The sequence below is a fragment of the Diabrotica undecimpunctata genome, chromosome 3 (genome assembly GCF_040954645.1).
Source record: "Diabrotica undecimpunctata isolate CICGRU chromosome 3, icDiaUnde3, whole genome shotgun sequence".
Lineage (NCBI taxonomy): Eukaryota > Metazoa > Arthropoda > Insecta > Coleoptera > Chrysomelidae > Diabrotica > Diabrotica undecimpunctata.
In genome coordinates this window covers 119855646-119880172 of record NC_092805.1, presented here as the reverse complement: position 1 = coordinate 119880172, position 24527 = coordinate 119855646, and the positions used below count along the sequence as shown (strand labels likewise).

The window sequence follows — 24527 nt, the reverse complement described above, 5'->3', positions numbered from 1 at the left end:
TGAAAGATATTTTCCTCGTGTTTTCGTATGATATCTGAGTGAGTAATTTCTAGTAACAACACCTCTGGTTTCTTTGGAGTAAGAAGCATTTCTTAAGCTTTAAGAGTATGTTAAGCTTATGTTAAGCTTTACAATGAAGTCCATTCTGTAACTATAGTCAAAGCCTGTTACATTATATCTCTGACTGTATCATTAAATTTGCCGTAGGCTAAGATGATCAAGTCATTTGCGTATCTCAGCATACGATATTTGACGTTGTTGAGTCAAGCTACATATAAGCCCATGCAAGGACAGATTTCACAAGAGAAGAGATAACAGTCCCCCTAGGCACAGACTCTGGCTACTTATGCTGAGACTGTATTCCCCAGTAACATTGCATATATCACACGGCTCCTCAGCATGCAGTCTATCCATCTGCAGTTTGTCTCGTCTAATCCTTTTAGATTAATCGCAGGATATGAAGATAGGAATGAAAACGAAGCTAAAGAGTGAAACGATATCGAAACTTACTAGAATGTCTGACGGTGAGATAGGGTATTGTTTAAGAAGACATAGAGGAATACATATACATATATATATATATATATATATATATATATATATATATATATATATATATATATATATATATATATATGAATTAGAGATTGTTTTATGTCAACCGGAAGAGAGGTTTTATTGATAATGGCTTTTGTTGTTTTCTCCAGATAGGTTATTGGATTATTAGTAATTGGTCTGTAATCTGAAGTATTAATGAGATTTGAGAGTTTATTAATATAAGAAGTGTTTAGAATGACGGTGAACTGGAGATGACTTCTTCAGTTTGACATATGCTTATCTGAATTGGAATGTGACTTGGGGTAACAGAGTAATTGAGTGGAGTAATTGCTAAAGCTTGAGTGGCAATAGTCGAAATAAGAGTATCAGAAAAGTTATGAACCACTGTAGTGGGTTTCAACGTTGTTGCTTTATGAATTTGTTTACCAATTAGTAATTTGCGCTTCTGAGTTTCAGTCTTAGATTCAAAAGTGTTTAGGGCTGTCTGAGACCTCGAAAGCCCTGCAGAAGATATCGAAGAGGATGTCGAAAGCTCGGCGCAATGATAATCGACGCTGCTCAATCCGGAAGACTGTTGATTTTATTATTAATTCTTGTAATAGTATTAATCTTAGCTCTAGGTTGAATTGTACTAACCGCGGAAACCTTTTGGAACATATATATATATATATATATATATATATATATATATATATATATATATATATATATATATATATATATATATATATATAATATATATATATATATATAAACGTTTTTACACTTTTCTTTACAAAGTATATACATAAAAAATACTTACTAGCAGCTTCAAGTCGTTTTAAACTTCTTGATGTTCTAATATAAACACTTCGCAGCAATATTGAAAAAATAGCTAATATTACCGCCGGTATAATAAATTTCCAGTTTATTGTTGCTATTAAACCTACGACACCAAATAGATGAAACAAGGCCTGAAAATTAATGTATTGTCAGTAATGCATATAACTAATATTAACGGACTTAAACTTACGTCAACCATATGTGCCAACATCATCGCCAAATGTTCATCGACAATACTTAAGTCCTGCGAAAATCTGTTTAATATATTTCCAATGAAAAAACTGTCGAAAAATGCCATGGTGGAGTGCATGATCGACTTAACCATCTTTTTATGGAGGTTTACGGAGGCTTTAAATCCTACCCTTAAGATGATGTAACGTTTTAGCAGTTCAACCAAGGAGTAGCCGATGACCAAAATTGTATACAAATTTAGGGATTTAGTGGCTTTTACTTCCAGTCGTCCAATATTCCGGATGACCTCAGCTGATATATTATATGTGCTATTATAATATATTGCAGTTTGGTTTGTTAGGTCAATGTCTTCGAAGTTTATTGATGTGTTTTTAAGGTGTTTCTCTCTTAAACCTTGAATGGTCGACTTTTCGTTGATCCTAAAAAAACAATTTGTTTATTCAAATCATGAATGTGTTGCCTGTGTGAGTCCATTTCAAATAGGTAAAAAGGTTACCAATTTGTTTATTTTTAAATAAAAAGAACTTGCAAAGAATGCATGTAAAGTGAAGAGCTTAATCTAAATAGTTTTAAGAACTAAAATATAGTTGAAATTGGTAATATGTAATATGTAATCTTATGTAATATGAAATTGTTATTCTAAAAATAAAAAGAAAAAAATAGAAAAAAATATATATATAAATAAAATTAATAAAAATATATAAATAAAATATTAAAAAAAAATCGTATTAAAAAAAAAATTTAAAAAGAAAAAAAAACATTCACAAAGAAGGCCTAAACCTCCGAGGTGTGGAATCGGGTTTATGTCTTAGCGCTGTGAAAAAAAGATTACTATTTATTAGTATTTAGTATTAGTATTTGTAATTTTCATTTCGTATTATTTGTATATTTCTTATTTAAGTTAGTTAGGGCCCTGAATGAAGAGTATAAATAGAGATCAATTTAATGTTTCCACTTCCTTTTTTTTATTTTTATGTAACAATACCTAATATGTATGTGCGTGCATAAGTGTGTATATGTGCGCATATGTATATAGTATCCGTATATTTAATATTGTAGCAAACAGTATTTATTATATATCGTGGCTAAATGGATCACTAATCCAAAGCCATTAAAAAAAAGATGTCATGTATTTTTTTATGTATTTTTTTAATGATGCATTTTTAAGCAGTGGCGGCTTTTGGGGGTTGGCAGGATAGGCCGGGCCTACCCAATAATTTTAAGAGCTTTAAAATTGAAAAACATATATTCAAAAATTATGTTAATGCACGTAATTAACTTTTAAATATACTAAATCACTCAATAGACTAGCGTCCGTTAAAACAACTATGTTATTATATTACCACAGAAAGCATCGAATCGTATTCAGACATTTTAAATATCATTAATAGGCCCGATCGGAACTGGCCGACCCAGCTCATATAAGATCCCCGTACAAAAAGCGTTTGAGTTTGAAGTTAAGCAGCTTGCCGGACAACGATTTATATTGTCGTGTTTATGCTTGTTGTCTAGGCACCAGACGATCGGGCCTACACCGACCATCGTTGTCACTTGTAACGTAATTATCGAATTGTAATATAAATTTTCTTTTAAATTATGATAAAAAAAATGTAACATAATCTATAATTGTAACATATTTTTAAACAAACAACACAATTGCAACCAAGTGCACGGTTGCCCAAATAAATTTAAAAAAATTCGTAAAATTCGAAGAACATTTCCATGATTTCTATATCACCTGATTGTATGCAACTTATATATGTGAGATTGTTTTATAACTGATACATAAAAATGAGCTTTCATGACGCTTTACCAGGTTGCAGTAATAGTAATGTTGATAGTGAGTGTTTGGACATTGTTGTTTTAGTATTGGAATCGCCATTATCTAGAAGAACTGAAATTGATAGAAACAAAAATTATTATGAATGAAAACTACTACTCTAACATTGAGTATTGACCAAAAAGATGGGAAAAAGGTGCGTACTTTTAATTGCTCTTGGTATGATATCTACAAATGGTTGTCTGGAAGTATTACGAAAACAGACTATATTGTTAGCCATGTTTGATATTTTCTAATAAAAAATATGTATGGAATTGTGCAGGATACTTTGATTTAAAAAATATGTCTGCCTCCTTAAAAAAACATTCCAGTTGCAAGGAACATTTAAGTAATTTCCTGTCCTTTAAGGATGTACAGAAGAGGGCGTTTTCTGTTCGCGATTTGCTAAATGAAAAATCAAAAATTGCAAAAATTAGATACAACGCAGAAGTTAAAATGAACGAGGACGTCATTAAAAACTTAGTTATGGGGGGGGGGATCATGATCCCGTCACTGATTACACATAGCTATATGTAATTTGCTGGCTTGGCCTACCCAAAATTTTACCACACCAGCCGCCACTGTTTTTAGGTATCTAATATCGAATGCGATTTCAGGAAAAAAAGTATGTGTACCTCGTGGTAAAAACAGGTTTCTGAACTTCGATGCTTATTTTAGATTGTTTGATTGTTTGACCATAGATTATTCGATTACGAACAATTTGCATCGTCGTTCGGAAATGTATTGTTTTTACTGCTAAATATACAATAAGACAATCACAGATAAATACAGCCTTTATGAATATTGTAAATGCTGTTTTCTCATAATTGCAGGACTCGAATCATTCCAGTATTTGAAATTATGACTTTTAACGTAACCATTAAGAAAGAAAGTGCATTTCTTAGAAAGGCACTATTAATTTAAAAAATTGGGATTTTTCAAAATTCTTTCATTTACCTTCTTACTGAAAGTTGTATAAGGCCATCTATTTGGATTTCATTGAGATTTTGCATGAGATGAATAATTTTCTAGGGATGAAATCGATGCCCTACGTAATAAATTATCTGCAGTGAAAGAGAAGCCAACCTGCAGGGAAAAATATTTTGAAGGCGAGGTCTAGGAAGATGAACAACATATTGGCCAAATAACCTCAAAATCTGGTTCAACACAATATTTGTGCGCAGCTTTCCGCGTTGTTGAAGACAAGGTAAAGATTGCCATGATGATAGCCAACCTTAGTCACGGATAGGCACATTAGTTCAGGAAATGAAGCTCGAAAAAAGTTAAAACCTCGCAATTTTTTCGTCCTGCATAGATTGAGTTGAAATTTTAACAGAAGATAGGTGATAGCTCAAGGATCAAAATCTGTATCGAACCGAAGTGCGGTGAAGGGTTTTAGGGGTGAAAACTACCCCTAATTGTAAAAAATTATAAAATAACATATCTATTAAACCTGAATATGGGTAAGATTTGGTTTGAATTAGTTAAATAATGATTATTTTATACTTTTAAATAGAGTTCCATCATATTTCAACCCTTAAAAAGCAACCCTTGTTAGAGATTAATGTAAAAAAATTAGTAATTCTAAAAAAATGATTTCGCCTTGGATCGATTTGGATAAAAATTTGGATTTAAGCTCAATTCACCCGCTGCTTTATAGTTTTTGTTATGTCGACGAACCCTGATTATTCTTAGGGGTGACAACTACCCCTAATTGTCAAAAATTATAAAATAACATATTAAACCTGAATATGGGTAAGATTTGGTTTGAATTAATTAAATAATGATAGTTTCGTGCTTTTGAATAAAGTTCCATCATATTTCAACCCTTAAAAAGCGACCCTTGTTAGAGATTAATGTAAAAAAAATTAGTAATGCTAAGAAAATGATTTCGCCTTGGAACGATTTGCATAAAAATTTGGAATTAAGCTCAACTCACCCTCTGCTTTATAGTTTATGTCATGCCGATGAACCCTGATTGTTCTTAGGGGTGAAAACTACCCCTAATTTTCAAAAATTGTAAAATAACATTACAAATCTTAAGATGAGTGAAATTTGGTTTGGATTAGTTAAATAGTGATTTTTTTTATACTTTAAAATACAATTTCATAAATTTTCAACCCTTAAAAATCAATTGTTATGAGTGCTATAGGTGAAAACAATTTTTTGCCAAAATTTTGCAACTTTTCAACTTCTGAAAATCACCCTTTACAACATTGCAGTTTTTTTAAACTAATTTAATAGATATAAATTGAAAAAAGTAGAATTAAATACAAAAAAATTTATCAACATAAAAAGGCACCATATATTCTTATACATTTACATAAATAGTTGAAAATATTTACATTTATAGGTACAACAATTATAATATTAATTTTATTCGTCATCAATTACATCTTCATCGTGATCTATGTCATCCTCATCTTCTTCAATTATTGGTGGACTATTATTGCACCCTTCACCTGAGCACCCAGAACAAGTAGAGTTACAGTATAAACCAACTTTTCTGCAACCACATGAAACACCGCATCCTTTTTGCATTGGCAAAAAATAATTTTCAAAACTTCATCGGGTGCAGGTTGTTCAGGTTGTACGGGTAATAACAAACCATCTTTGGAATACCATCCCCAATCTGTGGCTCTGATATTTTCATTGCCCACTATCTAATATACCGGTTTTGTAGATTATTATGCTCCGAAATGTACTGTACTATACTAATGGAATTTTCCGGAAAAAAAATTAATTGGTTTTTTAACGTATTTCCTTCATTTTTAACGATAGAGTGTTTCTTCAAAAACGATTTTGTAGAGGTTTTTAAGAGCTACAAGGATCTGTGAATTAAATCTTTTTGGAACCCTTGGTTTTTAAATGGGGTGAGTTTAAAGGGCTTGAAAAAGATGGTGCTTGATCGTAAATCGATGCTTTAAACGGCTATATCTCGCCAAATATTCATTGTACAACAAATCTAAATAAAGGAAAATTTTAGTCATTAAAAAAGCTACAGTTTAGTACATTTTTATTTTTTTCATATATTCAGTATTTTCGGGGATATTTAAAAAAAGAAGGGTAAAAAATATGAAATTGTAAATCGTTTCTCGCTTTAAGCTGTACTTTTTCTAAAACTAAGCATTTTAAATGGGTCAAACTTCTTAAACGTATTAACAATACATGTACAAAGAGAATTGCAGTAGGGTGAAGATCGATTTCAATTATGGGGGTGGTCATCGATTTTTTCGTAAAAAAATGAGGTATTGACCTTATTTTCATCATAACTCACTCAATTTTTGAGCTAGAGTCTTTTTTTATGATAGGTCTATTTATCCTCTTTAAAAAAGGTTCTATGAGTTTTCTTCAAAAAATGCATCATTTTCCCGATATTTGACTTTCAATCTTTCAAATTTGGCATTTGAAGAAAACCGCTGAAACATTTTAAAAAATGAATTGTATTTGTCCTTTTAAAAGCTACAAATTTGTTCTCTACAATTTTTTTGATAAAATGCACCATTTTCGAGTTATTCGCGAAAAATCTATTTAAAAAGGCGAATTTTTCGTCTAAAAGTTGTTACTTTCAATCGCAAATAACTTGAAAAATATCAGTTTTACAAAAAAAAATGTATAGAACATTTTTTGTTTAGAATCACTTTTTTAATCGAAACCTGTGGTTAAAACGTAAAAAAAAATTTTCACCCCCGAGATGGGGTGGCAACCACCCCCAAGGCTTTGGCGCACTTTGGTTCGATATAGATTTTGATCCTTAGGCTATTAACTACCTTCTGTTAAAATTTCAAGTCAATCCACGCAGGACGAAAAAATTGCGAGGTGAAATGCTTCATTTCCTGGACTACATCAAGAAGAAGATATATGCGATATATAATTTTAACGATATCAAAAGTTACTGAGAAATAAATGAAATGATGACCCATTTTCAGACTGTATAAAAAGAAACGGAGAACAAAAATCAGATAGTTTTTAGAAGTTTGAACACTTGAGTAGTATTAATATCAAAACTAAATATATTTTACTACAAGAAATTATTTTCCAATGGATTAAGACAAGTTTAAAGTAAATGAACTTACCAATTGGTTAACATTTTCTGTGATGTGCTTTCCGTAATAGTAGCTCCGGCAAAAGTAAACATTAATAAGATTGCGAAGATAAATCCACCACCCATTTTTATATACTGCATATACAAATCAAAATCAACTGAACCTTGTTTTTTGTTTTCATGATAAACTTGTCTTTTCCGTAATTGCGGTTCTTCAAGAAGTTCAGTTTTTTCATCAATAACTTTACTCTGTTCTGTTTCGTTTATTTGTAACTCCACTTCTTCAATTTCTTCGTCTTCAATAGCCTCCAAAAGAATATCTTCTGTAGCGTTTGCTTGATCTCCAACATATTTAATAGCTCCGTCGTGTAAAATAACTAACTTATCCGCTGCATGAATATGTTTTGTGTTATGCGTAACGAGCACCACACATTTATCTTTTAGAAGTCCTTGAATACACTGGGTGAAGATTTGTTCTTGGACCCTAGTATCTAAAGCAGTTAAAGCATCGTCAATTAAGTAAATATCACTGTCTCTGTAAATAGCTCTAGCTAGATTGATCCTTGCTTGTTGTCCTTTACTCAGGTTCATACCTCTATCGGCGACAATTGTCTCGTCACCTTTTTCTAAAATCTTAAAATCATATTCCAAAGCGCAAGCCGATACGACCTAAAAATAAAAGATTAAAAAGTTCAATTTTATATACAACACACGTGTATTATTTTGAAAATTAATGACCATTCCGAATCAGGTGGAGTATATGAAGTGGCCTACATTGTAGACCAGAACAAACGGTCGATCGCACATATTTTAAATAATTTACTATGTTAATTTTAAATCTTTTCTTAAAATTTCCACTATATCGTCCAGATTTAAGCCCTATAGAAATGGTTTGATAACAAATGAAAAATGAAATTTTAAAATAAGAGTTGTAAAAGTGTTGGTGGAGCAGTAATTTGCCAAAGTAAGTAACTGTAGATAACTGGAAGGAAGTGGTTCACACACTTAACACATGTTGTCAAGGTCGAAAATAAGTACTGGCAAAATAAACGTCGCGTAAGGTAAAACTACCTATTAACGGCCTATACAAATTCGTGATGTAAATGAGGCCTATTCAAAAAATTGAAATTCTTTTGTAAATACGTTTAAGTTGATTCCATCATGGTACAATAAATACAAGGTATGATATAGCGCATGACATTTGACAGCTGGCCCAGGAGTGTGACGTAGTGAAGACCGCTCGAACCCATTATTACTGCTTAACGTACACATTAATTTTGAAATTATGGTCAAAAAATGATTTGAATCATTTTTTTTTTAAATGTCGAATGACGAATTTTTTTTTAAATGTTTTGTTTTGGTTATAATTGAATAAAAAATATATTTTCAGTAGCGTAAAACCTTTACTTTTCCTGAGGGTTCAGGCGAAATATTTATTTTTGTTTTCATACATATACTAATAATATACGCTCTCTTTAGTATAGGTAAATAGTAGTAGATATGCTTACATATGTCTCTTTATGCAAATATCCACTTCGCAAGGGCTTAAAAAAATTGATGTGTAAAATGTTGAATACCATGTTGAATACTCTGCTTCACCACTGCCTGATGTTCATGGTTTGAAGATCTTCCTCTATATCCTCTATCCACCTTTTATTGGGTCTACCTCTTTGGTGGCTAAGCCAGTTTAATCTTTGTGACTTTACAAATCTAACGATATCTGCGTTCTGCAGTAATTCATCTAGCTCTGCATTAATTCATTTTTATTCTTCATGAACCATCGCTATTTTTGAATGTTTGTTATGTGTTAAAAATAGGTGCTTTTAAAAACATTTGGATAAACTGAGTGATGTGCATAGTTATGCAACTAGAAAAACCTCCATTATATTATTTTTCATTTTGTAGATTAACGAAGACCCTAAATTTATATGAATATATCAGTTTAAAGCTTTTTAACATGTTTCAATTTGCAATAAGATCTGTTTCGGAGGTAATCAATTTAGCATCTTCCAAAATAACATATTTTTCTTTGTTGAATCATGTTATCATTATTAAAACATATAATGTTATCATTATTAAACAATACCAAGATCATTTTATGTGTGAAAATTACAAAAGGTGTCATCTAAAACATTGTGCAATATTGTGTGACCTCAATAAACAGGTCAAAACCTGTTAAACAAAAAAAAATAAAAATTTCGAAAGCTATGAAATTAAACCTAAAGATTGAGAACGAAGAAAAACAAAGAGGGGAGATAGATGGAGCAAATAAAAAAGAAAATGAAAATTTATACAAAAATGTTGGTTCTAGGAGAAAACAGGTGAAAGAACTAGAAAGCCGAAAGCTAACAATTCTATGGATATAAAGGTGGGCGACTACTCATTGTAATTTACAAGGACAAAAATTTTCCAGGGGCAGTGGAAGAAATAACAGAAGATAAATTAAAAATCAAAGCTATGGAAAAAATAGGATATTATTACCAAAAAATTGTTTGTTTAATTGCACCGCCTCAGTACATTAAGAAAAGGGTTTTTTTTTCTGTAACTGAGATAAATAATTTGTAGGTCTTTCAAAGCTCTTTGCTTTTATGCAATAAATGAAAAAAAGACTGTTGCTAAGTAACTTATAAAAGTATTTTTTGTTTTTTTTTATGTTCAAAATGTATTACGTATGTACATCGTTTTATTTTATTTAGTTTTTCTACGCCTCTTCTATATAAAAATTATGTTTTTATGCTTCTGTATTTTCTATACCTAGTTTGAAAAAAATAAAATACATATTTACAAAAAATTGTGTGTACACAATTGTTTAAAACAGTTTAAAGTGTTTAAAACAAAAAAAAAGATACTTCTTTTGATATACAGGCCGGAATTAAATTACCATTAGGCCAGAATTACCACTAATTTTTCAACATAGGCCGAAATTTTAAAGTTTTTTGCATTTTAGTGAAAACAATTTTTTTGCGAATAAAAAACACATTTTTCATTTTTTACTAAAAATTTTGATAAAAAAACATCAAGCTATCAAATAAACTTTAAATCCATTTTCTGTAATATTTCGTTTCCTTAATATTTACGTCTAAAGTCAAATATTCCTTAACTGGCCAGTTATTAGGTCGGTTTACCTTAGATGAAATTACTGAGGATTTAAAAATTGATTTAAATGATTCCAGTGATGAAGACATTAAGGATGTGAATAGTATAATAATTTTTTTTTAACCTATTCTCTATCCTTCCATTGTTGGATGTAGGTCTCCCCCAGTTCTCTCCATCTTTCCCTATTTTGAGCTGTTCTCTGCGATGTGGGACCTCCTTGTTTCCTGATGTCATCTTTCCACCTTATCTGTGGTTTGCCTCTTGATCTCTTTACATTGTATGGACGCCATTTTCCGATGGCATTGTTCCATCGTCCGTCTTGGAGACGTTCATTGTGTTCAGTCCATTTCCATTTCAGTTTTGCTGCTTGTTCTATCGCGTCTACTGTCTTTGTTCTGGTTCTGATCCACTGGTTACGTTTTCTATCTTTAAGTGATATACCCAACATTTGTCTCTCCATCGCTCTTTGTGCCTTCCTTATCCTATCCAAATTGGCCTGTGTAAATGTCCATGTCTGTGCTCCGTAGGTGAGCACCGGTATTATACAGGAGTTATATACCTTGATTCGTAAATATAGAGGGATTGTTTGATTTTTTAGAACGTAAGAAAGTTTGCCGAATGCTGCCCATCCCATTCTTACTCGTCTCGATATTTCGGCTGTTTGATTTTCTCTGTTAGCTCTGATTGCTTGTCCTAGATAGATATACTCATTTACCTGTTCTACTTTTTCTGTTTGTATTTTTATTGCCTCTTGGTCTTCCGTGTTTGTCATTAGTTTTGTTTTGTTAAAGTTAATTTTTAGACCTTTTTGTAGTGATTTTTCATGAAGTTCATTCAGCGTTAATTCTAGTTCTTGTCGTTCCGAGGAGATCAGGAGTATATCATCCGCATATCTAAGGTGATTTAGGTACTTTCCGTTAATACATATTCCTCTGTTTTCCCAATCTGTTGATTTTATTATATCTTCGAGGGTCAAGGTAAACAGTTTAGGTGAAATTATATCGCCTTGTCGGACTCCTCGTTTAACTTTTATATTATCCGTTATTAATTTGTCGTCCAGAATTACGGTCATGGTTGCGTTTTGGTAAATATCATGTATCAATTGTCGGTATCTTGAATCTATGCTACTATTGACCAGAACTTCTTCCACTGCCCAGTGTTCAATGCTGTCGAAAACCTTTTCAAAATCTACGAATGCTAAGTACCGCGGAAGGTTGTATTCATTGGTTTTCTCAATTAAGATTTTAAGCGCATGTAGATAGTCGATTGTGCGGTATCCTTTCCTGAATCCGGCCTGTTCCACTGGTTGGTAGTTATCAAGTTTATAGGTTAGTCGGTTGTTTATTATTCTTGTGAAGGTTTTATATAGTTGTGACAAAAGGGAAATAGGACGGTAGTTGTTTAGGTCTGTTCGGTCTCCTTTCTTATGTATTAAGATTGTGTTGGCATTTCTCCATTGTTTAGGTATTTTACCTTCAAACAGACATTTGTTGAACAGTATTTTTAGCATTTTTAGTATAATAATATAACATTATGATATGATGTACTCACAAATGTTTCTTTTATCTATTATTCATAAGTTATTTTAGTAATAATACTAATAACGGTTTTAAAGCTAAAACAATCTTTATCAATGAGTAATAATATTTTCAAATATACGAAAATGTTGCCAGGTATACTTTAATAATATTTTGTAATACATTGTCTTGATTTTGTACATGTCTTCAACAATTTGACCTATTGTACGTATTTTTTGAAACGCCACTGGTTTGTTAGGCTAGACATTGTTGTTCCTAGAAATTCTTACCACTGCATATGAAACTAGCTATACAATATACCAGCATATATGTGTCTAATCGATCTAAAGAATGCTCTATTAACTAGGTAAGAATTTAGTGATGGTAAATTGCGCATAAAGCAGACATTCGACAAAGAGATTTGTGAAGTTCGCTAATATTTACTTTAGTCATAAACTAAATAATAAAAAAGTTAAGCAACGAGAGGATTTAGAATGGTGAACACAAAATACGAATAATATGTTATTCTGATAAAGACATAATCATACACGAATAAGGCAAATAGAGTAGTGGTATATCTAAATGAAGCTGAGTAGATAAGCAATTAAATAATAAACACAAAAAAAACTAGTATCTATAAAACGACAATTAAAAAAGTTTAAATAAGTTAACTGAATAAGTTTATTTAAGACTCACCTGTTGGTACTTGTTATAATCATATTTTTCTCCAAACAAAATATTTTGTTTGATTGATGAAGGGAATAGCCATGGATCTTGAGAGGCATAACTTTTTCGTCCCCTAGTTCTTACCTCCCCTCCGTCATGAATAGGGTAATCACGTAGCACAACCTTTATCAAAGAGCTCTTGCCACATCCTAACTGACCGGTAAGAACATTGAGACCTTTTTCCAACTTTAAATTAACATTTTTCAATATATCGTGGTTTTTTAAAGTTACGCTGACGTTTCTCAAATCAATTTGTGGATCATCATCAGGTTTGTCTATAACGTCAGGTAGCTCTTCGAGCTCTAAAATATGATTGATTCTTTTAAGAGAAGCTGAAAGCTCTCCAATTCTTGTAAATCCCATGGAAAATGCAATTGAAATAGTAAATCGTAAAGTTCCAAATATTCTCATTATGTAAAACATATCTTCAGCGCTCATATCTTCATGTATATAAAGGTATATCATCAGCATAGCATAGAAGGCGAACTTTCCTACCAAGCTACTCATTATCATTAAAGATATTTTGGAATAGGTTGATTTGATTAAAATTTTTAATTCTTTGCTAAAAAAAGGAATTAGTATCTAATATATAATAATATACAATATTCTTTAGTATATAATAATAACATTATGGAAGTTGAAACAAGGGTATTCAGAGCAATCTTTTTTATCTTGGCTACCATCATACGATATGTTCCTCTGTTTTGTGTTGCACGTACTATGTTTGCAGCTTCTGGTATTTAGAACCATTCTTAAGTTTCTTAGCCTGAATTATTTATGTCTACCTTTCTTACCTTAAATCTTGCCTTCCACTATATAATATATATATATATATATATATATATATATATATATATATATATATATAAGCTGTACTTATCATTACGACACACTTGGCTCAGATATAACGCTGTCCTCCTTCTAACAGTTAAAAATTACATCTATTTACCCATTCGTCTCAATACCTCTTTATTGGTCACTCTGTCAGGGTCCCACTTATCATTTACCGTATATCCCAGATATTTGAATCGGTAGACCTTAAAATACAGGTCGATGTTTTGGATGTTCTTGTTTCTAATCACGATAAATTTAGTTCTCTCTCTGTTGTTCTTAAGTGCAAATTGATTGCCTGTAATATTTACTCTATTGAGCATCATCTGTAAATCTTTGCTGTTATCGGTCAGTATAAAAGTATCATCTACATATCGAAGATTACTTATTGGTACGCTATTGATCTTGATGCCATTATTATACTCATTCAGTGCCTCTACAAATATATGATTCGTGTACAGGTTGACTAACAGTGGCGAAAGAATTCAGAACAATACTAAAACCAAAACTATTATTGGTTGAGAAATATGGGTCATGAACAAAGAAAACTGATAAAAAATAAAAATATGGAAAGGTAAGTACTTCGAAGTGATTAATGTTGAAAAATAACGGATTATGAATCAGAAGGATACAAAATGAGTAAATTTACAATCTGTTCAAACGACTAAGAATAAATGAACCAATTAAAACAAGATGTTTTTGACTCCTTCGTGGTTAATACATCAACTTCAGTGAAGTGAAAAATCACGATTAATTAAACGGATAGCAAAAAATAAAGCAGAAGCAAAAATAAAAAATAGTAGACTAAGAAGAAGTTGGTGGAAATCAATATGGCATAAATATACAAGATGGTGAGACAGAAACAGAAATAAAAATAAAAATGGAAAAAAATATGTTTATATCTTGTCTGCGCCAGATGAATGGCTTTTTGTAGGAATTTTCCGACCAGTCTTCAGCTTTAGCACTGTTAAATAGGTAATGCTTTACTCGTCCAAAAATTTAAGCAACTTAGCAGGGATTTCCGTGGCCGGTCTCAGCTTTCGTGGAGGAGGAGCTCTGAAGTGAGTAGGGGCTCTTCTGTATTTCACGGAAGACAGACTGGGCGGGGGATATCCTCAACCTCGACACGGCACGTCCCATATGGCTGATAGGGAAAGTTCCTGCAGATATGCAGGACAGGTACGACTAAGACATTGCCAAATAAGTACCCGCGGATCAACTGAGGATATAACATTAGGCAGCAGTAATGTCATTATTGGAGTAAGGCTGTGGGAAGTAAAAATCCTGTAGGCTTAATTCCAGATACTTACAGGCGACACTCACATTATGAGTTAAGCGGCTGTGATACTGCGATCTTAGGGCACTCTTTGAGAAATCTTTGAGAGTCCTGAAGTTTGAGAAATCGGCTTCGAAGGCGGAGGAACTAAGACTTTTAGTGAACGGCATAAGGATGCAGAAGGCAAGGAGAAACCACTGCATTAACGACTTCTTGTAAGTATCTCTGGTACAATTATCATGGTGATAAAAACTTTAAGATTCCGACTACTGATCATGAAAATCGGAATTCAAGATCCGGCAGGGAAGGTAAATCTAGCTCAAACCGTGAGGCCTTCCAGGTCGTTATCAAGAGAAATCCTAACGAACCAAACTACATTCTAGATGATGGATCTCTAATAGTATTGCGAACAGCCATAAAGATAGGTACATGGAACGTCAGAACAATGTACGAGGCGGTAAAAATCTATAATGCCATTCAAGAAATGGAAAGACTCTCGATTAATATTATGGGAATAAGCGAAATGCGCTGGACAGATACGGGATACCGAGTTATCAAAGATCACAAAATATTCTACTCAGGAAATCTTAAGAACGAACATATAAATGTAGTGGGCCTATTATGAATAATAAAATCGCCAATTGTGTCAGTCACTGTGTACCTGTATCAGAAAGGATGATCTTAGTTCAGCTAAACACAACTTCCATAAAAACAAACATTATTCAAGTATACGCGCCTACAGCGGACGCCCCAGAAGAAATCATAGAGGAATTTTACAATGACCTTACTAATATTGTCAAAAGGATGCGGAAAAATGAAATAATACTAATAATGGGAGACTTTAATGTCAAAGTTGGCAAAGGACAAAGTGGAAATTTAGTGGGATCCTTTGGTCTAGGAGAACGTAATGAACGCGGAGACCGTTTGATTGAATTTGCAACTGAAGAACAGCTCGTAGTGACAAACACCTTTTATGATCTTCCTCCAAGGCGACTATATACCTGGAAATCTCCCCAGGATACTCCAGATCACACAGTACGAAATCAAATAGACTATATTCTTATTAACAAACGATTTAGAAACTCTATAACATCTGTTAAAGCGTACCCGGGATCCGACATAAATTCGGACCACAATCCACTTATCGCCAAAATGAAACTTAGTTTAAAGAAAGTTCAAAGACCAAAAATTATGAAGTACGATATTAACCAACTGAAAAATAAAACAGTAAAGGAAAAGGTACAAAAACGCCTAAAAGAAAAAACGTGGGCTCGTACAGAAAGACCATGGGCTCGTACAGAAACAGATAACACAGATGTAGAACTATAAAATTTGCACAAAGTAAGTCAAGAAATAACAGAGAAATACTTAAAACCTGAAAGAACAAACAAAAAGGAATGGATGACGGAGGAGATTCTATGTATAATGGAAGACAAAAGAAACGCTAAAGATAATAAGAATTACTACAACAACATAAATAACGAAATAAAAAGGGCTATTAAAATAGCAAAAGAAAATTGGTTTAGCTCGAAGTATACAGAGATAGAGTCATTACAACAAAAGCATGATTCATTTAACCTCCATAAAAAGATTAAAGAAGGCTTATATAAACACAATAACACTTGATTCCTGACAGATAATCAGGGAAACATAGTACTGGAAATAGAGCATAAAAGGGATATTTGGATTAAATACGTGGAAAAAACTTTTAAAGATATACGAAGTAACACTGGTATTACAACAAACACCAATTGCGAATCTGGACCACCATTTACAGTCGAAGAAGTAAAATATGCCATCAAAAGCACCAAAGATGGTAAAGCAGTAGGCCCTGATAATTTTCACTCAGAATTCTTAAAACTTATGGACTATGATGGCATAAAATGGTTGACAAATATATTTAACAATATATATGATACAGGCATAATTCCCCAAAAATGGTTAGTGTCAACTTTTATAAATCTTCCAAAAATACCCAATGCGAGAAAGTGCGAAGACTATAGAATTATAAGCCTTATGAGCCATTTACTTAAAACATTTCTAAAGGTCATTCACAAAAGAATATATACAAAATGTGGGGAACAACTAACAAGAACACAATTCGGATTTCGCGATGCTCTGGGAACACGGGAGGCCCTTTTTGCTGTACAGGTGCTATTTCAGAGATGCAGGGATGTGAATTGTGACATATACGTATGCTTTATAGATTACCAGAAGGCATTTGACAGAGTAAAACATAACAAATTAATGACTCTAATGCAAGAAATTGGAATTGACAACAAAGATCTTAGAATTATCAGAAACATTTACTACAATCAAACGGCCAAAATCAAAATAGAAGACCAGTTAACTGATAAAATTGCAATAGAACGTGGAGTACGACAGGGCTGTATTTTGTCTCCATTGTTGTTCAATATTTATTCTGAATGGGTATTTAAGGAAGCTTTAGACGGTTGTGCGAAAGGAATACTAATAAACGGTGAATGGTTGAATAAGATTAGATATGCAGATGACACTATAGTTTTTGCCGATAATCTGAATGACTTACAGATATTAACTAATCGCATAACAGAAGTCAGCAACAGATACGGACTAGCTCTTAACATAAAGAAAATCAAATTTATGATAATTAGAAAAAACCAATACTAAACGCTCACCTTACAATCAACCAACAGAATATCGAAAGAGTCGAGCATTTTAGGCACCAATTTAAATGGCCAATAGGACCACTCAACAGAAATTAAACAACGAATAATAAAAGCAAAAGCTGCATTCGTTAGAATGAGAACCATTTTCAACAGTCGAGACATATCATTAAAAACAAAATGCCGTCTATTGAACTGCTACATATTCACAGTTCTGCTCTAAGGAATGAAAGCGTGGACACTGACTGTTCATCTATGCATCTATGAATCGACTCGAAGCTTTCGAAATGTGGTGTTATAGGCGCATCTTACGTATATCCTGGGTTGACAGAGTTACTAATGTGGAGGTCCTGCGTAGAATGGGGAAAGAATGTGAAATTCTCATGACCGTCAATACTAAAAAGTTGGAATATCTAGGACATGTAATGAGAAATCAAGAACGTTACGGGCTTCTCCAGCTGATTCTCCAAGGGAAGGTAAATGGTAAGAGAGGACCGGGAAGAAGACGTATTTCCTGGCTTCAAAATTTACGAAAGTGGTATAACACGACTACCACTAAACTGTTCCGCGCTGCAATAAACAAAGTAAAGATAGCCGTGATGATCGCCAACATCCGGAACGGATAGGCACTTTAAGAAGAAGAAAGCAGGGATTTGATCTAGTCCAGATGTGTTATTAATTTGGGCTGCTGTGCTTTCCTTCTGACTTCTGATTTCAATATATACTGGGATCCTCTGTTTATCTCATTTTTACAAATAGTATGTTTATATGCAGTGTGTGAGTAGCATCATTAAAAAGTTCACTGATATATTTCTCCCATTGTATTTCCGTCTTTATTTTTAAGTAAGTGAGCATTTTTTGGTTATCTAATCTCATCCTCTTCCTCATTCCTTGAGCCCTTGTCAAGGAGTGGTGACAGAGAAAAGTAAAAGGCAAGAAGTGAATTGGTCGTAAGAGGCTCATATGGTTGCGGAATATATGTTACAGCAACATTCCGCAAAGGCTCTTATATGTTGCGGGGATGTTGGACCATGCTGGGTGTATAGCAACTTTTACGTGCAGTAAACAATCGAGAAAGGTTTAATGGCATTTTCACGGAGATTCAACGGTTAAACATATGTACCACTCCGAAATAAGAAGAATTAAATGTAAAGTAATTTAAACTTTAATTTTAAAATTAATTTTTATATATTTTGTCACTCGAATATAAATAATGTTTAAACTATTATCATATCAAGCATTATATCAATATATATTCTATCATATAAAATAAGAATGTGACTTACGACTCTAATTTATCACTATAAAATATTAATATATTTGAGTTTTTAAAACAGTTATTTAGTTTAGTTACGAATAGAAGTAATATTAAAAAAATATTTTATCATCAACTTATCTACAGTTAAACAATGTTAATGCCTTAGATGAGCTTCTAAACAATGGGGCTGTACAGTTAAGAACATAAAAAACGGCGAATGACACTTGGGGAGTGCCGATAGAAGTGAATACTTCTTATATCGCGTTTTTGCTACAGGTGAGTTAATGAAATTTTATGTCGGCCTATTACTGAATTGTTAATATTTTTAATAATAAAACTAAACATCTTTAAAATTAAAACAATTCTAAGTTTTTTCTTTAAAAATTTTGTTTAATGATATTACAAATATTTAAAATTTTGTTTAACATAATACCAATAGAATTTATTCATCATTTTCATTTTCATTATTATCTTGTATTTATGTTTCATTACTTCATTTTGTGATTTATCATTATATTCCATTATAATGGATTCAAAAAACAAAACACACATAATTTAATTTAATTTAATTTTATTTTATTTTATTTTATTTTATTTTATTTTAATTTTATTTTATTTTATTTTATTTTATTTTATTTTATTTTATTTTATTTTATTTTATTTTATTTTATTTTATTTTATTTTATTTTATTTTATTTTATTTTATTTTATTTTATTTTATTTTATTTTATTTTATTTTATTTTATTTTATTTTATTTTATTTTATTTTATTTTATTTGATTTTATTTTATTTTATTTTATTTTATTTTATTTTATTTTATTTTAGTTTATTTTATTTTATTTTATTTTATTTTATTTTATTTTATTTTATTTTATTTTATTTTATTTTATTTTATTTTATTTTATTTTATTTTATTTTATTTTATTTTATTTTATTTTATTTTATTTTATTTTAATCTTACTTTATTTCATTGTATTTCATAATATTTATGTTATTTTAATTTATTTTATTTTCATTTTATATAAATATTTTAAAACCAAATTTATCCAAATCGTCTGCCAATCGTTGGCCAAATCCAGCCGTGCTTATAATCGGGTTATTATAAAACTTTATAAAAAAATCAGTCAGTTTATTTTTATAACTCTAGATGTATGAATATTACGTATTTTAGGTATACCACAAGGTTACTGCTCGCGTCTCGATTTTTCGAGTCATGCTAAATATGATTTGGGGAACTTGCAAAAACATCATACCGAACGATAAGAAGTATTCATTTAAAAAATAATTTAAAAATTATTAAACTTACAATCTAGCTTCTCCTATTTTATCGGCAAAAACTTGTTCCCAGGTGTACATCTTAATCGTTTTGATGGTTGATAAAGTTTCTTGAGTTCTTTGTAATCGTTCGTCTGTCCTTTTTGACATTTTTAGCCTTAGATTTTTTATTATTTTCGCAATATAGCCTAAAAATAATAATTTATCAAAAGTAATATGTTGACAATTAAAATCATTATGTGGTTTAAATAAATTATCGAATCTTTCGTTGTACTGTTTATCAAATTTTAATGCATCCCTTATTTTTTCACGCAAGCCTCTAAACTAAATTTATATAATTAACATAAACGTACCTTGTACTGGTATAACTAGTACGAGCATTAGAATAGCTACTACAGAAGCTACTCCTGTCCTTTGGTAAATTAAATAACACATTACAAAAGTTTGTAATACAGATATCCATAAATCGTTAAACATCCATATAGAGTGTTCGAATTGTTGGACATCTTTGTTAATAACTGTGACGATATTTCCTAAAAAAAGGGATAGTTTGAGTTAAGTTAAAATTCAAGTAAAAAGTTAATTGGCTTATTAATATCTACGTATTCATCAACTAAAAAAACAGCTTACAAGCTGCCAACTAAATTGATGCCATTAAATGAAAAAAATATTTAGAGTTTTGTTCAGAGGACTCCAGTATTCTGAACTATCCGTTCAGATTTTTCGGAAAAATGTTCTGTAAATTACACCTTTATAGACAGTTACATACAGTACAATCCAATAAAACATACTCTCATATTACAAGTAATAAATACATAGCCGGCTAACAACATAAATGTCATTACCACCCAGCCATATAGTTAACAAAACTGAGAAAGCTAATAAAGAGACTTGCAGATGAAAACACTTCTGAAGCTACTAAGAGCAGTAATATCAAAACTCATGAGATTGTATTACGTTAACGTCTTAGGCCAAGAGGCCGCTAGATCCCCTTTCCAAGCTGTCGTCAACAAAGTTAGTCAATAGCCAATTTGATTTTTTTCACAAACATATCATGAAAAAAGGAAAATATTATTTTGTTTTTTCGAATCATTGAGAAACCGCTTCTTAGCAAATTCTAATAGAATGCCATACATGTCTAATGGAGTTCAGTCTACTGCATCCAAAGGTGGGCAACTCCCCATTTCTAGTGCTTTAAGCCTACCTTATTCCATTGTGTTATTTGCCAACATTCTGCGTCATTTGTTGTGATGCCAGTATCCTCTGATCTAAGTCTAGTTTAATTGACATTCTTATATTTTTTTGTTTGTTGAAAAATTCAACCCATCAGTTTAAGAGTGAGGCCCTATCACTTAGGATATTTCCTTCTTCATCCTTACAGCTCCCTATTCTTGGCTTAAACTCTTTACTTATTTTATTCACATTTCTGTAGAACTTTCGAGTTTTGTTTTGATTTCTTAGCCACTCTATGTTTTCTAATTGCTTTTCCTCAAATTGCCTTTTTCTCTTCTTCAAGAAAAAGGATAAGCCAGTCAAAAAAAAACAGTCGATACCAACGAAAGTAACGAACGTATATTTAGCCAAATTATGGACTAGTGGTCAACGAAGATCTGCTGTAAAAATAAATACATACCCAATAATTGAGTATGTGTAATTATGCCGCAAGACGTAAAGACCTGTAGAATCCGCGCTTTGCAATATGATTGCATTTAATCTAAGTCTCATCCGTATCATCTGGCAAAGAGACGGATTTCCATTTGATAGGTCGTGTAAATAGATGTAGCAATATTTTTTTTTGTTTCTAACGATCAGAAGAAGTGCAGGAAGTACCGTTACATTTTAAAACTTTGATCTGGTGTGACTTTGGTCTGGTGTACAGCTTCTAGAATAAGAATTATCAAATTTTACTTGATTAAGAAAAGTGGTTATCCAACAACTGTTAATTAAAAAGGTTACATGTCTTCAGTTCTTACACCGCACGCAAATTACTTCGGAGGTTTTGCAGATCAAAGCAGTTTAACCATTAGTAACCAGTTTTTAGCAAGATGAGGCAAAGTTGCACACAGCGCAAGCTACAAGAACCTACCTTTCTGGAGCTGACGTAACGGAAGAACAAGTAGAATATGTCACTCGTAAATATAGATTTAAAATCTAACATAAATAAGATACTTACCCAAACTCGTATTTTCTAAAGCTTTTGGACTTAACCTCAAGGCTTTTCGGTAAATAAGAGAAGAAAACGAAATGCGGATTTGAAGTGCCAACTCTGTTAGGTAGATATGGTAATTTTGGAAGTAGATTGTGTGAAAAGCTTTAATTCCAATCATGATTCCAGCAAAATACATAGCATCGTGAATTGTCATTTTGGTTTGTCCTGGCTTGAAGTATCCTACCAAATGTGAAAGTGCGTCAGGTTCCAACGTACTGAAATTTTATATTTGATAAATTACTTATCCCATAAGATACAGATCTGAGATATATGTATATATATATATATATATATATATATATATATATATATATATATATATATATATCTCAGATCTATTTATATTATATTATAAATATATATATATATATATATATATGTATATATATATATATATATATATATATATATATATATATTTATTTATTTTATTAATATGAGATGTGCTATATTGCCCTATAGTAATTTGTATGTCCCTTCATATCTAGTTTATAATAAACCTCACAGATAAACCAACAAATTGTTTCCTCTTTTTGTGATTGGTGGGGTGTAAAAAATGTTTGAAACATAGCTCGGTCCTAGAAGATGGGCAAAACTGCCTTCCAGCCTCGGTTAGGCAGGATTCTTCCTACGTCACTACGATGATATCTGGGACCGCAGGGATTATTCTGACACAATCGCCGTCAATGCCAGAGACCAACCTACTAAAAAGCACCCCCATCAACCGTGAATTACCTCCCTAACCGCCCTGGTTGGAACATAACTTCGGCACAGCCTTCATCTGATTCCTTATTCACACACAATTCTTGCGCATTCCCGCATTTTTTCGCTAGGACTGCTTAATCCTTTACTGCCTCTTTCCCTCCTCAATCAATAGTCAATCTCGCCACCTTTCATTCTTTCTTATCTTTCTATTTTTGCTTCTGTTCCTATCTCTCCAGTATTCTCTTCACGCATTTATAAAGATATGCCCTGAGAGAGTCATATCATGTAAGCATCTGCGTCAGGAATTAGTCGAAATGTCGATGATTGCAGTTCATCCATATTCTCAAATTAGAAATCAGCGACTTTTTACACTACGCCACCCTCCCCATTTCATCCCATTCCTCTTGCCATACTACAATGGACCTCTCCTCCTCTCCTTTTTTAAACGTTTTCTTGCTATACCTTCCTCTTTTCTTCACTAGCACGTGCACCATAATAGACCCGGTGATAACTCCCAGTGAACACCGTTCTGTATACACATATCACCCTCAACAGCTTTCTGTACGATTTTTAACTTCCTTACCCCAGACTTCCGATGTTAGGTATTGTTGTTAGATATGTTGTTAGATATGATGTCTTTTTCTGTGGTTAGACCATCCATGTCCGCCAGCATTAACTTCATTTCATTTTTCTACCTTTTGCCAACACTCTTGTTGAGCATGCTTATCCTGATTTGCCTTACTTTGTTCATGATAGCATTGCTTTCTCTTAACTCTCCCTTTAACTCCTTTATTTTTTTAATATCCTCGTCTTTCCATTTTTCTCTACTATACATGTTATTTGGAACATAGTCCCAATGCCTCCTTTTTGTCTTCTTCTTATCCCATTGTACAGTTAAACCAAGTTTTTGGTACGAAATTAAATCACAGGAAAATGTTTAGTATAAAGGATGATCAAAATAAAAAAATTGGGCAGTATCTCACTAAGCTAAGAAAAAAAAATTTTCACAGCTTGCACTTAAAAGTGTAAAATAAGTACAGAAAACTAAATAAAAAATCTACAAAGAATAAAATTACAAAAATTAAAAAAGTAACTAAAATCTTACGTGGTCAAAAGTCTTCCCGACATATGAAATAGTCCTAGTAATATATACCTCAATCCATACATATGCCATATTATTTTAAATATAGATACCTTCTTCTCTGAATTTTTAGTTTTTGATCGACTATTATATTGGTGTTCTAGTTTGTCTGTACATTTTTTTGATCGACACTTCTTAATAACATCATATAGGTCGTCATCTTCGAGATCTTGTTTAAATCCTCTTGTAAATAATTTTCCAGTATATCTGTTAAAAAAAAACAAATCGATTTAGTTTATTGAATCAGAATATATCATAATATTAATAAAAAATGTCAAATAATATTTTATCCTCAAAACACATCATGAATTCATGAGTACTTTTACAATATTAAACGCAATATTAGGAGTACCTATGTACAAGTACAAAACAAATATGTATATTTTAGAGCACCGTTTAAAATATATACTG

At 31.8% G+C, this 24527-nt stretch overlaps 1 protein-coding gene across 1 annotated transcript in view; it reads right to left on the bottom strand.

Moving 5' to 3' along the window:
- LOC140437313 (ATP-binding cassette subfamily C member 4-like) overlaps window positions 1-24527 on the bottom strand; it is a 43362-nt gene that overhangs the window by 11017 nt on the left and 7818 nt on the right. Inside the window, exons 2-9 of the mRNA XM_072526772.1 lie at window positions 24081-24323; window positions 22235-22485; window positions 20415-20594; window positions 20093-20249; window positions 12746-13337; window positions 7468-8105; window positions 1571-1991; window positions 1361-1511 (exon numbers count right to left, since the gene is read on the bottom strand). Of these exons, the coding sequence (XP_072382873.1) occupies window positions 1361-1511; window positions 1571-1991; window positions 7468-8105; window positions 12746-13337; window positions 20093-20249; window positions 20415-20594; window positions 22235-22485; window positions 24081-24323 (2633 nt within the window). The remainder of the gene's footprint in view (window positions 1-1360; window positions 1512-1570; window positions 1992-7467; window positions 8106-12745; window positions 13338-20092; window positions 20250-20414; window positions 20595-22234; window positions 22486-24080; window positions 24324-24527) is intronic.